The 12928-nt window shown below is 48.6% G+C and overlaps 4 protein-coding genes across 6 annotated transcripts in view; 2 read left to right on the top strand and 2 right to left on the bottom strand.

Annotated features, from left to right (window-relative positions):
• Positions 1-17, bottom strand: part of LOC121303967 (serine/threonine-protein kinase SIK2-like) — a 13101-nt gene extending 13084 nt beyond the window's left edge. Inside the window, exon 1 of the mRNA XM_041234869.1 lies at positions 7-17. Within this exon, the coding sequence (XP_041090803.1) occupies positions 7-17 (11 nt within the window). The remainder of the gene's footprint in view (positions 1-6) is intronic.
• A 68-nt stretch (positions 18-85) lies between these two features.
• mia (MIA SH3 domain containing) lies at positions 86-1143 on the top strand. Its single transcript, XM_041234868.1, has 4 exons — positions 86-111; positions 196-349; positions 747-857; positions 984-1143. The coding sequence occupies exons 1-4, from the start codon at positions 86-88 to the stop codon at positions 1005-1007; spliced, it is 315 nt and encodes a 104-aa protein (XP_041090802.1). The 3' UTR covers positions 1008-1143.
• Positions 1144-2870: 1727 nt separating this feature from the next.
• c36h11orf1 (chromosome 36 C11orf1 homolog) lies at positions 2871-5411 on the top strand. Of its 2 annotated transcripts, XM_041235048.1 has the most exons (3): positions 2871-3540; positions 3743-3812; positions 4614-5411. In XM_041235048.1, exons 1-3 carry the CDS (start codon positions 3334-3336, stop codon positions 4778-4780), a joined length of 444 nt encoding a protein of 147 aa, XP_041090982.1. In that variant the 5' UTR covers positions 2871-3333; the 3' UTR covers positions 4781-5411. The 2 variants fall into 2 exon arrangements, with proteins under 2 accessions (XP_041090982.1, XP_041090984.1); XM_041235050.1 differs by lacking the exon at positions 3743-3812.
• LOC121304080 (alpha-crystallin B chain-like) lies at positions 5174-9449 on the bottom strand. 2 transcript variants are annotated; one of them, XM_041235046.1, is made up of 4 exons: positions 9195-9449; positions 7273-7395; positions 6465-6545; positions 5174-5925 (listed from the first exon to the last, which is right to left on the bottom strand). In XM_041235046.1, exons 1-4 carry the CDS (start codon positions 9384-9386, stop codon positions 5734-5736), a joined length of 588 nt encoding a protein of 195 aa, XP_041090980.1. In that variant the 5' UTR covers positions 9387-9449; the 3' UTR covers positions 5174-5733. The 2 variants fall into 2 exon arrangements, with proteins under 2 accessions (XP_041090980.1, XP_041090981.1); XM_041235047.1 differs by lacking the exon at positions 6465-6545 and having other exon boundaries at positions 9195-9448.
• Positions 9450-12928: the final 3479 nt, after the last annotated feature.

Genomic DNA, 12928 nt, shown 5'->3' with positions numbered 1-12928 from the left:
CTGTACGTACGGGGCATAGCAAACAATACAACGCTAAAGAGCAGTGATCAGTGAATGCCTTCACGCCGCGCTGTTTCTGTGTGTAATGCGGGAGCAGACAGCACGGCATGCGTGTGTGTGTCGCTGCGGTCAGACGCGCTCAGAATACCGTGTCTCTTGCTCCTTATCGGCGACGCTGGGAGCCGCCCCCTGAAGGAGCTTGTGTCTTGTTGCAGACCCCATCTCGATGGCTGTGGCGCTTGAGGATTTCTACCCCTCGGACTGTCGCTTCATCCCCATACGCAAGGGCCAAGTCATCTACGTCTTCTCAAAGCTCAAGGGCCGGGGACGCCTCTTCTGGGCTGGCAGTGTGAGTGCAGAGCGTCACTGGGGCATTGCGGCCACGAGGGGGCAGGCTAACCCTGACAGTTACACGAGTGCTAATATTTTCTATTGTCATTGTTACCAGTGTTTATTAGCAGTGGTCTCTGCTCCCCATTTCTTGCGCTGGATGGTTCTTTGCTGATATATTTTGTTCACTTCCATGTGTTCACGTTACCCCCAGCAAAGCACCAGGATGCAGCTGTTCATAGCGCTGGGTTTAAAATATCTGCGTACTCTGAAATCACACTGGAGTAAACTGAGCCTTAGAAACACAAACCCAACAGAACTGTTGAAAAAAAAGGTCCTTGCGTTCACATGCATGCGTGCCTGCAGTGCGACGCTGTGTCCACAAGGTGTCGCTGTTTCCCTGCTTCTCCCTGCAGGTCCAGAGCGGTTATTACAGCGAGCAGGAAGCCCGGCTGGGGTTCTTCCCGAGCAGTGTGGTGGAGGAGACCCAGCTCCTGCAGCCAGGGGACGTCGAGGTCATGACAGAGGTGAGTGCAGCCTGCCTGCATCCCGTCCATCAGAAATCCCTGAAAAACACACCCTGTTATTTGAGTTACTGACGGTGTTTGTGAGCTGGGAAGCGCATCTGTTCAACACTGTTTTGTTTCTTCCAGCCCTGGGACTTTTATTGCAACTAAAGCCCGCAGAGCAGAGGAAGCCATCGGCTGAGCTTCCCTGATGCCCGTTCAGCAACCAGTGCATCTCGTAGTGGAGTGCAGGGAAAACGAGCGGCGCATTGCTGGATGTCCATAAATAAAACAATCAATCAACGCATCTGAAACAAAATGTGTGTGTTCTTTATATGAACAGTGTGGTGCGAGGCACTGTTTTCAGCTTGCCCCATGCTTTGCCTGTCCCTCTTTGCTGGAATCCTATTGGAGGATCCCAGGAGACACAGTGATTGGAATGGAGTTCCACCCTCCGCATCCAGCCGCTGTGTCTCCTGAGAGTTCTGCACAGGAAGCTGGTGATTTTTAAACTGTGAGAAAAAGAGAACAGCACTATAGTCATGCATTTATAACTAAAGCTTTCAGCGCAGACTCATCTGTCACCAGCAGAGATGTACGTGAGTGCGTGGCCTGTACCAGTGAAATGTAAAGGGCGAGTAGCTAGCTCTTTAACAATGTTACTGATTTCTGCTATGCGTGGAAATCTCAGCATGCACACGGTATTCGCTTCTCTGCATAGTTAACACTGTGCAAAGCTGTATACTACGCATACTCACACACACAGCGCACACAACACACACACACACAACACAGACACACACACACACACACACACACACACACACAACACACACACACACACACAACACACACACACACACACACACACACAGACACACACACACACACACACACGCACACACACACACACAGCGCACACAACACAGACACACACACACAGCGCACACAACACACACACACACACACACACACACACACACACACACACACACACACACACAGACACACACACACAGACACACACACACACACACACACACACACACACAGCACACACACACACAACACAGACACACACTCACACACACACGTGACACGCAGCGTCGTCGGGCGAAACTAGTATCTAAGGCAACGGACCGCACCAATGAATCTTGTCGCCGGGGAGTATTCATTATTAACCGGTTCACCCGAGTGAAATATTAACTTCTACTGTAAACAAGCAAGTACCGCTCTCTCTGCAATACCTTCGCGGTTTATTTTAATCGCTACACAAGTTCATGCACCAGCACCGGTTAATGAAAACCTTGTCTTTATAGTCGCTTCACAAGCTACACCTGCGCATGTGTTTCTGTAGCAACGCAACTCACTATAGCAACGCAACTCACTATAGCAACGCAACTCACTATAGCAACGCAACTCACTATAGCGACGCAACTCACTTCACCAGTGGGGGGATCGGACAGCTTCTCTGTGGAAGCCCAGAGTCGCTCTTGTAAATACGCTGGATTCACGCGTTTGTCTTTTACAGTTTTGCTTGTTTGAAGTTTGAATTATTACTTGACTGTACTTTTATGTAATTCCCTAGTTGCCTACGGAAACAGAAAAGCAAAATGTGTAATAAAACCTGTCGAACAAATTGATTTGGGTTCAAATAAAATACATGTAATTGCTTTATATTATGCTGTATTTGTGTATGGAATAGTATTTTGCTGTAATGGAAAGCACTTGAGAGCAGCGTGCTGTGGACCGCCCCTGTATCCTGCTCTGAAGGACACGCACTCTCTCCCTGGCGCTCAGGATGCTGAGGCCCGGCACCGAGCCGCGGTTCTGCTCCACGATGAGGGCGACGGGGCACGACTGGGGTGACAGCGACAAGTTCCAGCAGTACGGCTGGCGCTGCACATGAAGAAAGAGGACGCCTGCTTTACACGCACCCTGATCACAACTGGACCGAGGAGCAGAACGATCTTTCAGCCTGTAGCAGCGCAAACCCCTGCTTCACAGGCTACAGGACTGCAAACCGGCCTGTAGCAACGCAACTCACTATAGCAACGCAACTCACTATAGCAACGCAATTCACTATAGCAACGCAATCTCACTATAGCAACGCAACTCACTATAGCAACGCAACTCACTTCACCAGTGGGGGGATCGGACAGCTTCTCTGTGGAAGCCCAGAGTCGCTCTTGTAAATACGCTGGATTCGCGCGTTTGTCTTTTACAGTTTTGCTTGTTTGAAGTTTGAATTATTACTTGACTGTACTTTTATGTAATTCCCTAGTTGCCTACGGAAACAGAAAAGCAAAATGTGTAATAAAACCTGTCGAACAAATTGATTTGGGTTCAAATAAAATACATGTAATTGCTTTATATTATGCTGTATTTGTGTATGGAATAGTATTTTGCTGTAATGGAAAGCACTTGAGAGCAGCGTGCTGTGGACCGCCCCTGTATCCTGCTCTGAAGGACACGCACTCTCTCCCTGGCGCTCAGGATGCTGAGGCCCGGCACCGAGCCGCGGTTCTGCTCCACGATGAGGGCGACGGGGCACGACTGGGGTGACAGCGACAAGTTCCAGCAGTACGGCTGGCGCTGCACCAAGAAAGAGGACGCCTGCTCCACACGCACCCTGATCGGCAACTGGAACGAGGAGCAGCACGATCTCCACAGCCTGGCGCAGCGCAAACCCCTGCCTTCACAGGTACAGGACTGGAAACCGGCCGTAAGACAGAGCCCGCTTCCCTTAGAGCGGGCTCAACTGAGCCAAGTTAACCGCTTCTTAAAGTTTGGATATATTTTATAAATCTTCCACCTTCTGAGACCATACCCCCCCCCCCCTATTTTCATACAGTTTTTGATTTCCCAAATCAGTAACCCTTTCTTTCTTTCTGTGTTGACTGCAGTACTCACATTATTTTGGCACAACATATTCTGCATCTTATGACAAGGGAAGAAAAGAGCCGGCTATCAGAGGCAGGTTTCTGTTTTCATTTGATTTTGCACTGAATGAGGTTGAGATAGTGCAGCATTAGCATACCGGCTTCTCCACAGTGTGCCGGTATTAGCATACCCGCTTCTCCACAGTGTGCCGGTATTAGCATACCCGCTTCTCCACAGTGTGCCGGTATTAGCATACCCGCTTCTCCACAGTGTGCCGGTATTAGCATACCCGCTTCTCCACAGTGTGCCGGTATTAGCATACCCGCTTCTCCACAGTGTGCCGGTATTAGCATACCCGCTTCTCCACAGTGTGCCGGTATTAGCATACCCGCTTCTCCACAGTGTGCCGGTATTAGCATACCCGCTTCTCCACAGTGTGCCGGTATTAGCATACCCGCTTCTCCACAGTGTGCTGGTATTAGCATACCCGCTTCTCCACAGTGTAGCTTGATCTACAACAGCTCTGAAGTGTTCCAGGCCCCTGGCGTTTTTACCAGAAACACGCTTCTTCACCTCTGCTGACTTCATGCTGTCCACACAGCAGCAGGTCTGCTGCATTCTGATTGTGTTTTGAAGTTTTGGATATATAGTTTAAGTTGAGTGAAGGATGAGATGCACAGTTAGCTAAAAGCAAACGCGAGTAATGGGACATGTGCAGAATATTTGACCAGGCAAAGCAGTATCAGCTAAACCAGGATTGACATTCAAAACTGATCAGATTAGACTCAGTTAGACAAGGCGTGCCAGGAAGGGCCTCCTCTTATTCCTAATATTTGTTCTGCTCTTGTGAAACACTGCGTGCTTTTATTAACCAGCTGTGCTTTTACTGTTCAGAGTTTAAAAAAGAAGCGCATTCCTTCCCTGGGCACCAGCCGGAGCTGCAGCCACCTCACCTCCCGAACTCCTGCTACCGGCTGGACTACACTGATCCCGGGGTTACAAACACAGCGGCGCGGAGAGAGAGGGAGCAGGAGAGAGCGCCGGGAGCACCCCAAACCTAACCCTGCTCTGGTATAATTGTGTGAGCTCTCATCTATCGAGCGCCAAGGGGGACGAGGGGAAGGGAGATGGGGGGGACTGTGCAGCTTGTCTCTTAGCTCATGTCATGACGCTAAGATAAAACAAGGACACTTCTTTAAACAATGAGACGGATCTCTTTTGTAAAAGCGTTTTCCCTGTTTAATACATTGCATTCCTGTGGAAGCACATTCAAATATAACCCTTTTTGTTTGGTTTTAATAAAGTCTCCATTGAGGTGCATGTGCAGGAAAGCCTTGTGTTTTTAAATTGAAAACTAATCAGGATTCTTTAACATACTAAACGAGGAAGCAATGAGCATCCTGTCTGTGTCACAGTCCAGACCGCATGGTGTACAAATAATCACACAACACCTGTCACCTTAGAAGAGCTTTACTACACATTGAAGAAACCACCGTGTTAATTGCATTACAGCGCTGGCCACTATGGCTTGTCAGGAATGTATGGTTATGCAGCAACAACACAAAAATAAAAACAGTGGAAGCAAAAACTGAGACCAGATTTCAAGCTCTACCCCGTCACCCTGAACCTCTCCACCCGAACACAGCCTGGCACCGAAGGTCCACTCGCTTCATATCTAATGAGTCTGTTCAAGAAGGGGAAACGAGGGCGGCCCCCACTGCAGAACAGCCAGGTCGGTAACTTCAACATCCCAAGAGGGAGGCAGCTTTATTATGACATGCACACCAGAGACCGGGAACAGTGGAGCTGCCTGCCTGTCATGCATCAGTGTGCACACACAGCTAGAGAAACACCCTGGTCTCAGGGTGGAGAGGGGCAGGGTGAGGGAGGGGAGGAGGGGGCTCTACTTTCTGCTTGTCCTCGTGGGTGATGGTGATGGGGATGATGCGCTTGGGTGATCACTGCCTGGTCTCAGGGTGGAGAGGGACAGGGTGAGGGAGGGGAGGAGGGGGCTCTACTTTTTCTGCTTGTCCTCGTGGGTGATGGTGATGGGGATGGTGCGCTCAGGGGCGTCGGCCTGCTTGCGAGGTGCGCTGATTGTCAGGACTCCATCTGAGGACAGGGAGGAAGTGATGGCAGCAGAGTCCACCCCCGCTGGGATCTTGTACTTCCTGTGGAACTCTCGGGAGATGAAGCCGTGCTCATCCTGCAACGAGAGAGAGAGAGAGAGAGGTGGGGTGAGTACAGGAGAGAGGCGCAACACACACGCACGCACGCACACACAGATGCACGCATGCATACACACACACACACACACATGCAGTTCTAGTAACAGATCTGCAGTTTCATTGCTAATGTATTGAGGTGAGGAGGGTTTTCTGGAACACTTTCACTGTGCTGCTTGCTCTCATAGCTTCCCTATAGGTGACTGTGGGGTTTATATACAGTGTCTATACGTTATACTAACAAAGGCAACTGAACTGAATTTGGGTTCACAGGTTTCTAGTTTGCAGGTGAGAATTCGCTCCTCTGCAGGAAAGCACCCCCCCACCCCTGCCCCCCACCGAAGTAGTCCCACAAACCGCACCTCTGATCACAGAGCCTGCTGCTGTTTCTATTGCTAACCTTGTATTAGTCGTTGTTATAATAAGGGTTTGAATCTAGCTAGCCCCGCGCCTTGCCTGCGTGAATATTTCAATTAGTAAAGGACTGCATACAGATTATATATATAAAGAAATACTGCACCAGGTTTCTGGGGACTACAACAGAACGGAGCCCTTCTGTCCCTGTCACCGGCTTGTCAATGGAATCGCCCCTCGCAGCTTCCTACAGAGGGCAAAGGGAGAGGCACGTGTGGCTCCCTGCAGCGATCAGACACTGCCAGAGCAAGCCAGACCCCCACTCAGCTGGACAGCAGGGTTTCAAAGAGCGCTCCGCCTTTGCTATTAGACTTGAGGGCTGTGAGGTGAGCATACTTGAGAATGTCCTCTTCCCTGTGGTAAAGGTTGTAATTGGGGTCCCTGAGGCACGGTGAGGCAACCCAGCCAGCAGGAGTGTAAAGATCAATGGCCCCTGTGTCCTCAGCCAAGAGCACAACTCGGTGCGGCTGGGATTCCAAATAGCAAGCTCCTGATTGCATGACACTGCTCTGTGCCATCCCCTTACTGAAACAGTGCAGCAGGCTACCTGAGAGACAAGGACAGTCTAGCACAATGAGTCCAGGGGGACAATCTGCATATCAACGTGGAGGATAGCTCAATAACTACACAGAGGATGAACTGTGCAGAGATGATAGGGGAGGTGACCTGTGAGATATTCCCATTCCAGCCCATACAGACAGTGATAAAGATACACAAAGCTCTGTGGCAACACCACGCACGGCCGTCTGGCGCTCTTTACTCACATTTTCATAGTCCTTCTGAAACAGCACCTGTTTTTATTACCTGAGCTCTAAGGGTGTGACCTTTGCAGAAACCTATGTTGTGTCTGGCGCTATGCGACTGGCTTCATGCCCTTTCAGTGAGGAGAAAGCGAGAGGAAGGCGTGTGTTTACCTGGTGGTCCTCGTGTTTCCCGCGGATCTCAATGAAGTCTCCGTTCACCTTGACTCCCAGCTCCTCAGGAGAGAAGTGCTTCACATCCACGTTGACCATGAACCTGTCCTTGTCCACCTTCATCTACAAGCAAAAGCATGATATCTTCACAAAGCAATCACACACCCGATCAAGTGACCAAGCCAGGGATAACCCACTGGGGGCTGGTGAGTAAGTCCTGAGTGGGTTCTTATAGACCACTGGGTGCTGGTGAGCAAGTCCTGAGTGGGTTCTTATAGACCATTGGGGGCTGGTGAGCAAGTCTTGAGTGGGTTCTTATAGACCACCCGGGGCTGATGAGTAAGTCTTGAGTGGGTTCTTATAGACCACTGGGGGCTGGTGAGCATGTCCTGAGTGAGTTCTTGTTAGTTTTAGAATTGGAAATGTGTTTTTTTTCTCCCAATGTATGTTTCAGTTAAATTGTTCAAATAGGACCCGACTCCTTGCTATTTGAGCACATTTTTACATACAGAAATGCCCTAGAGATTTCCAAGCCCTGTTGGAAGTTTAGTTTTCATTGCTTGTCTAGACAGATGGTACAGTTACACATTAAACAGGCATTCTAGCCCTTCATATTGCTCTAGTCTAGTTCCCATAGAGTCCCATGAATGATTGCAAGTCTTATAGCTTGGGAAGGCCTTGTGGGATTGACCTGAGAATGTGTATACAGCTTCATAATGAAACAGGAAAACTTACAGACTTGAACTGTTCATAGCTCGATGAGCTAGGAAACAACACCCTTATAACTGCCACTGTTTACAGGAGATCAAATACTGTGTCACTGTTTTGAGATTCTATCCCCTGCTGGAACCCCACACTACACTCCATTGCTGTGTCACTGTTTTGAGATTCTATCCCCTGCTGGAACCCCACACTACACTCCATTGCTGTGTCACTGTTTTGAGATTCTATCCCCTGCTGGAACCCCACACTACACTCCATTGCTGTGTCACTGTTTTGAGATTCTATCCCCTGCTGGAACCCCACACTACACTCCATTGCTGTGTCACTGTTTTGAGATTCTATCCCCTGCTGGAACCCCACACTACATTGCTGTGTCACTGTTTTGAGATTCTATCCCCTGCTGGAACCCCACACTACACTCCATTGCTGTGTCACTGTTTTGAGATTCTATCCCCTGCTGGAACCCCACACTACACTCCATTGCTGTGTCACTGTTTTGAGATTCTATCCCCTGCTGGAACCCCACACTACACTCCATTGCTGTGTCACTGGGTGTGGGTGGTTCGCATTCCACTGAGGAAATTCTTTCCCTAGTTTACATTGAGGCCCTGTGGAGTGTCCTTGGAGTAAAATCTGAGACTGTAAACAGTGACCAAAACAAAAATAATAACAGTAAACAACATGCAGTGTGTGTGTGTGTGTGTGTGTGTGTGTGTGAGTGTGTGTGTGTGTGTGTGTGTGTGTGTGTGTGTGTGTGTGAGTGTGTGTGTGTGTGTGTGTGTGTGTGTGTGTGTGTGTGTGTGTGTGTGTGTGTGTGTGTGTGTGTGTGTGTGTGTGTGTGTGTGTGTGTGTGTGTGTGTGTGTGTGTGTGTGTGTGTGTGTATATATATATATACTGGATGAATCGCAGTACTGTATTCTGTTTGTTTTGAACTGCATTGTGAAATACATTGGCAAATATGTGCAGCAATAGAAAGATAATATATAGTGCAGATTTTTTCTATAAAACTTTGTTTTATTCCAGTAAAGATAATAGATAAAAAGTTCTGTTCTAACAGGACGGCAGCCCTCCATAGAGAACAATGAGAGAGCAGCTCAGTTGTTGTATTCATCACCCTATTCAAATGGATCTGTCCCTGTATACTGACACACAGGGTGCCCTGTGCAAAATACACCTGGCAGGGTTAGGCTGTTCTTACCTCAGAGAGTCCTGTATCCACCCAGCTGGGCATCCGAAAGAACGAAGATCTGGGCCAGAACGTGGAAGGGAAGGAGGGGAACAGCTCGCCCTCTGAGAGGTGCTCCCCGAAATTCTGGTCGAAGATCCGGCAGGGGAACCAGGAAGGAAAGAGGGGGCGTCGGATCCAGGGGCTCTGTATAGCAATGTCCATCTTCAGCGTTTCAAAAGTGAGCTGCTTCTGCTGCTGCTGCTGTCCAGTGTGCTGTGTGTACACGGTCTCTTCACAGCGCTACCCGCTTAAATACCCAGCGCTGCCCCCCCAGCCCCCCCCCCCCTGCCCCCCCCCCCCTCCGCTTGAATGTTCTGGAACGCTGAAGTAAGGCGCTCTCTCTCCCTCCCTCTCACTGGGTATTTAAATCAGTAGAATGATTTCATTCAGCGCGGGGCTGTACTATTCGGAGGGATTTGAACAATGCTCACATCACTGGAAAGTTTTTCTTCTCCCGGTCTGGGTTTGTCAGCACACTGTTTTCTGAACTCTGTCCAGTAGACTTGGCAGCACTCGGGATGCCAGTGGCATGACTGTGTGTTTCACTGAGCAGGCAACCCTGGTTTGGGTTGGGGCTCGGGGTCAGAGTTGTTTTTAGCGGGGCAGTCATGCCAGCTAGCGATGGAGGGAACACAATGGAGAGTAAAGCCAGGTGAAAAACAAGAGTGGCGTCGAACTGAATCCAGCGTGTGTATCTGGAACCTCTTTGGTTAAGCCCTGAGGGTTCTGGAAGGGTGAAGGTTCTGGAAGGTTTAGGCTGAGGCTGTGGGTTCTGGAAGGGTTAGGCTGAGGCAGTGGGTTCTGGAAGGGTGAGGGTTCTGGAAGGGTTAGGCTGAGGGTTCTGGAAGGACTAGTTATTTTTTTCCCTGTTTGGGCCAAAGAGAAAGTTAGGTGTCTTTACTGATGTGTTCATGTGGTCTGCACTTTGTATATTATTTTCTGTGTTAGTCCTCACATCCTGAAACTTTGAATCATATCTGATACAACACATAGCATTACCCTGCGCCCCTGGAACACTCTAGTGGGTGTAAGAAATAGCACAAGATTGTTATTTGTAGCTTTCACTGGGGGAAGTGTTGCAGGGGGACAGGCAGAGCTGCACTCTGGTGTCCTGGATGTTACACGTGATTCGGGGAGCTCTAACGAGGTCTCTGAGGTGTAAAAAGTCCCCTGGATTGTTCCCTCACCTCCTATATTAAGAAGACAGTCAGGGGCAGGCTGGGTACTGCTTGTGCCATCCTGTTCCCATTGATTGACAGGTCATTAACCTCACACTGAGCTGCCATGTGGAATGTCCTCCCTACTTGTGCAGTGCAGATCATTTCTATAAACAGAGAGGGGCACGACGCTGTTTATGTGAGCTATCAGCTGACCTTGATTTAGTAGAAGGATCTGATTGCATCCTAATGAAGTCTATGATTCAGGCCGTGCTTATTTCACAGACACCAGAGCTCAGCGGAGAGCTGCTGATCCTTTCTGTCACCCAGAATCATTAAGGGTATGTTTTTAGTTCAACCAGCTGAAGAGAAAGCAAGGGGAGTGACAGACCCTGGAGGGGTAGAGCACACCCGGATCGTATTGATTTCTTATCCCCTGTGGGTGGAGGGTACCCCTCCCCGCTGGGATTAATAAAGGGATTGGACACATTTACTCCATGTGTAGAAATGCTTCTCCATTTGTGCTAACTCTTGGTAAGGTCATTCTTTAACTCAGGTTATGAGTCTCTCTGTGTGATGGGTTTATTTTTACTGTCTGGAGTAGTTTTTCCCCTCTTATGTTACTTAGAAGTAAATCTTGGTGAACCCTTTGATATGTTTTCTAAAAACCCTCAATAAAATGTGAGCAAAAAAAGGAACTGTGCCACCGAGATACCCATTTCGCCCCTTCTTGAATCTGCTATTGTCAACGTCTTACTGTGTGTTGAATAATGCTACTAACAAATTTCATGACAATGGCTCAACTGTATAACTGAAAGGCTGCATGCAAACCAGTGGTGGCTAAAGTTGGCTTTTCCAGTCCGGGTCTTTGTTCCAACCCTGTTATAAATGGTTTCATTGAAGAAACTAAACCATCCGGACCCTGCAGTGGTTCATTATCTCACGTTACCTGTTAAAGCTGGAGTGGAATTGCCCTCCAGGACCGGGATTGGACACCCCTGGTTCATCCACTTCCAATTCTGTTCAGGGGCTTCTGCTTCTTCACAATAACAGATTTCCTTACTACTGGAGAAACACAAGCCTTGATGGATGGTTTAAGTTAGGGACAGTTCAGGCTTTTCAACTTGTACCACAGTGTATCCTGGTACTTTCTACCTGTCTGGGGTACCTTTCATAGCAGGACTACACTTACCAGAATGCATTGCCTTGAGAGATACGTGTGCTTTCTGTCTGTAATTCATCTGGCAGGGCTGAGTGTTGACAGGAGCTGGCAAACAACATGCATGCATTGAATACCCTTCCCTTCCGAACTCTCTGGAAACAAGGGGCTCTGCCTGAAAGGTACCAAAATAACCGGAGCTTGCAAAACTCTTATTCCAGACTTCTTTCATTTCAACTTGGCTCTGCTGAAGCCCAGTTGTCCAAAGGGACGGGTCACTAGCTGACCATTAGAACTAGTTCAGCTCTTCACATCCTTATGACGCACGAGAGGGCTTGCAGTAAGACCTGCATTAGAACATTTGGACAGTGAAAAGGAAATGCTGAAGCTACGTACTGAATCTGTTTCTGGGTTTGTATTTCATGATGAATCGGGCCAGAAAGCTTAACACAGGTTTTTATGGAGGGCTAAACCATAGCGTCATAGCAACACAGTCACAGTCTGTTTCCCTGACTGAGATATAAAAAGACTTTGCTCTCCAGCAGATATTTCTGATGGGATTAAACGAATCCAGTGATAACGGGGCTGGCTTAGATCCTGTCGCGTCAGCTCAGCAGCCCGAATGATCCAGTTAAACCAACTCACCCAAGAGCTGCCAGGACAAAGAAACAAACAACGCAGCGACGGGCAGGAAAAGGAAGAGAAAAGGAACCTGGGAGCACACACCTTCATCTGATTCATTAGCTGTGCAAGTGGGATCCCAGTGCGTTCAGCCATAGAGACATGCTGCCCCATCCCTCCTGCTAGACTGTTTGACAGAAGGCTGACAGCAGAGGTTCGGTTGGCAGGTGCTTCCGAGACTAATAAATATGGTGATTTTCATTAACCAAATTCCGCTTCCAGGAAATCTGTGCGTGTGATAATAAAAGCTCATGTGCCCTCATCTTGACATTCCTGTGGTGATTCTCCATTAATAACCTGCTACTGCTACAAAACTTCAGACGCATATTTATTTCTGTGGCTCGCTGATGCAATGGAAAGCATGTTTCAAGGGACGAGAGAAGCTTTGCAACACCAAACTGCGGGTGATGTAAACAAACTGGACTTTCAACAACGAATTCCAAATTGACGTAGCTTGAATCATGTGAGTGACAAGCCTGTAACAAACACGCCCGAGTGTGTGTTCAATGCGCTTTGATCTCTTTATCCAACCTGCTTTCTGCTTTTTAAACCAGTCAGACTCGTTCACATTGTGCTGTGTCCTACAGGAGTCAATGTGACCGGGTCACACCGCGACGGCTGCTTTCTTCCTGTATTAAAAGAACAGGTTCTGTTTTCAGGTGACGTTCCGCGTTGACTTCAATTAACAGATTTTTTTTTTTTCCTTC

Source organism: Polyodon spathula, chromosome 36 (genome assembly GCF_017654505.1).
Source record: "Polyodon spathula isolate WHYD16114869_AA chromosome 36, ASM1765450v1, whole genome shotgun sequence".
Lineage (NCBI taxonomy): Eukaryota > Metazoa > Chordata > Actinopteri > Acipenseriformes > Polyodontidae > Polyodon > Polyodon spathula.
The sequence above is the reverse complement of the archived record's forward strand: the minus strand, read 5'-3'. Positions and strand labels throughout refer to the sequence as shown.

Excerpts from the sequence above, each read along its gene's own strand:
- LOC121304080 (XM_041235046.1), bottom strand. The coding sequence starts at position 9,386 with ATGGACATTGCTATACAGAGCCCCTGGATCCGACGCCCCCTCTTTCCT. Across the intron at positions 6,546-7,272 it reads GGAAACACGAGGACCACCAG|GAAGCTGCGAGGGGCGATTC; the intron begins GTAAACACACGC and ends TGCCCTCTGTAG. Across the intron at positions 5,926-6,464 it reads TTGTAGTCCCCAGAAACCTG|GATGAGCACGGCTTCATCTC; the intron begins GTGCAGTATTTC and ends CTCTCGTTGCAG.
- mia (XM_041234868.1), top strand. The coding sequence starts at position 86 with ATGCGGGAGCAGACAGCACGGCATGC. Across the intron at positions 350-746 it reads GCCTCTTCTGGGCTGGCAGT|GTCCAGAGCGGTTATTACAG; the intron begins GTGAGTGCAGAG and ends TTCTCCCTGCAG. Across the intron at positions 858-983 it reads ACGTCGAGGTCATGACAGAG|CCCTGGGACTTTTATTGCAA; the intron begins GTGAGTGCAGCC and ends TGTTTCTTCCAG.
- c36h11orf1 (XM_041235048.1), top strand. The coding sequence starts at position 3,334 with ATGCTGAGGCCCGGCACCGAGCCGCGGTTCTGCTCCACGATGAGGGCG. Across the intron at positions 3,541-3,742 it reads GCAAACCCCTGCCTTCACAG|TACTCACATTATTTTGGCAC; the intron begins GTACAGGACTGG and ends TGTTGACTGCAG. Across the intron at positions 3,813-4,613 it reads AAAAGAGCCGGCTATCAGAG|AGTTTAAAAAAGAAGCGCAT; the intron begins GCAGGTTTCTGT and ends TTTACTGTTCAG.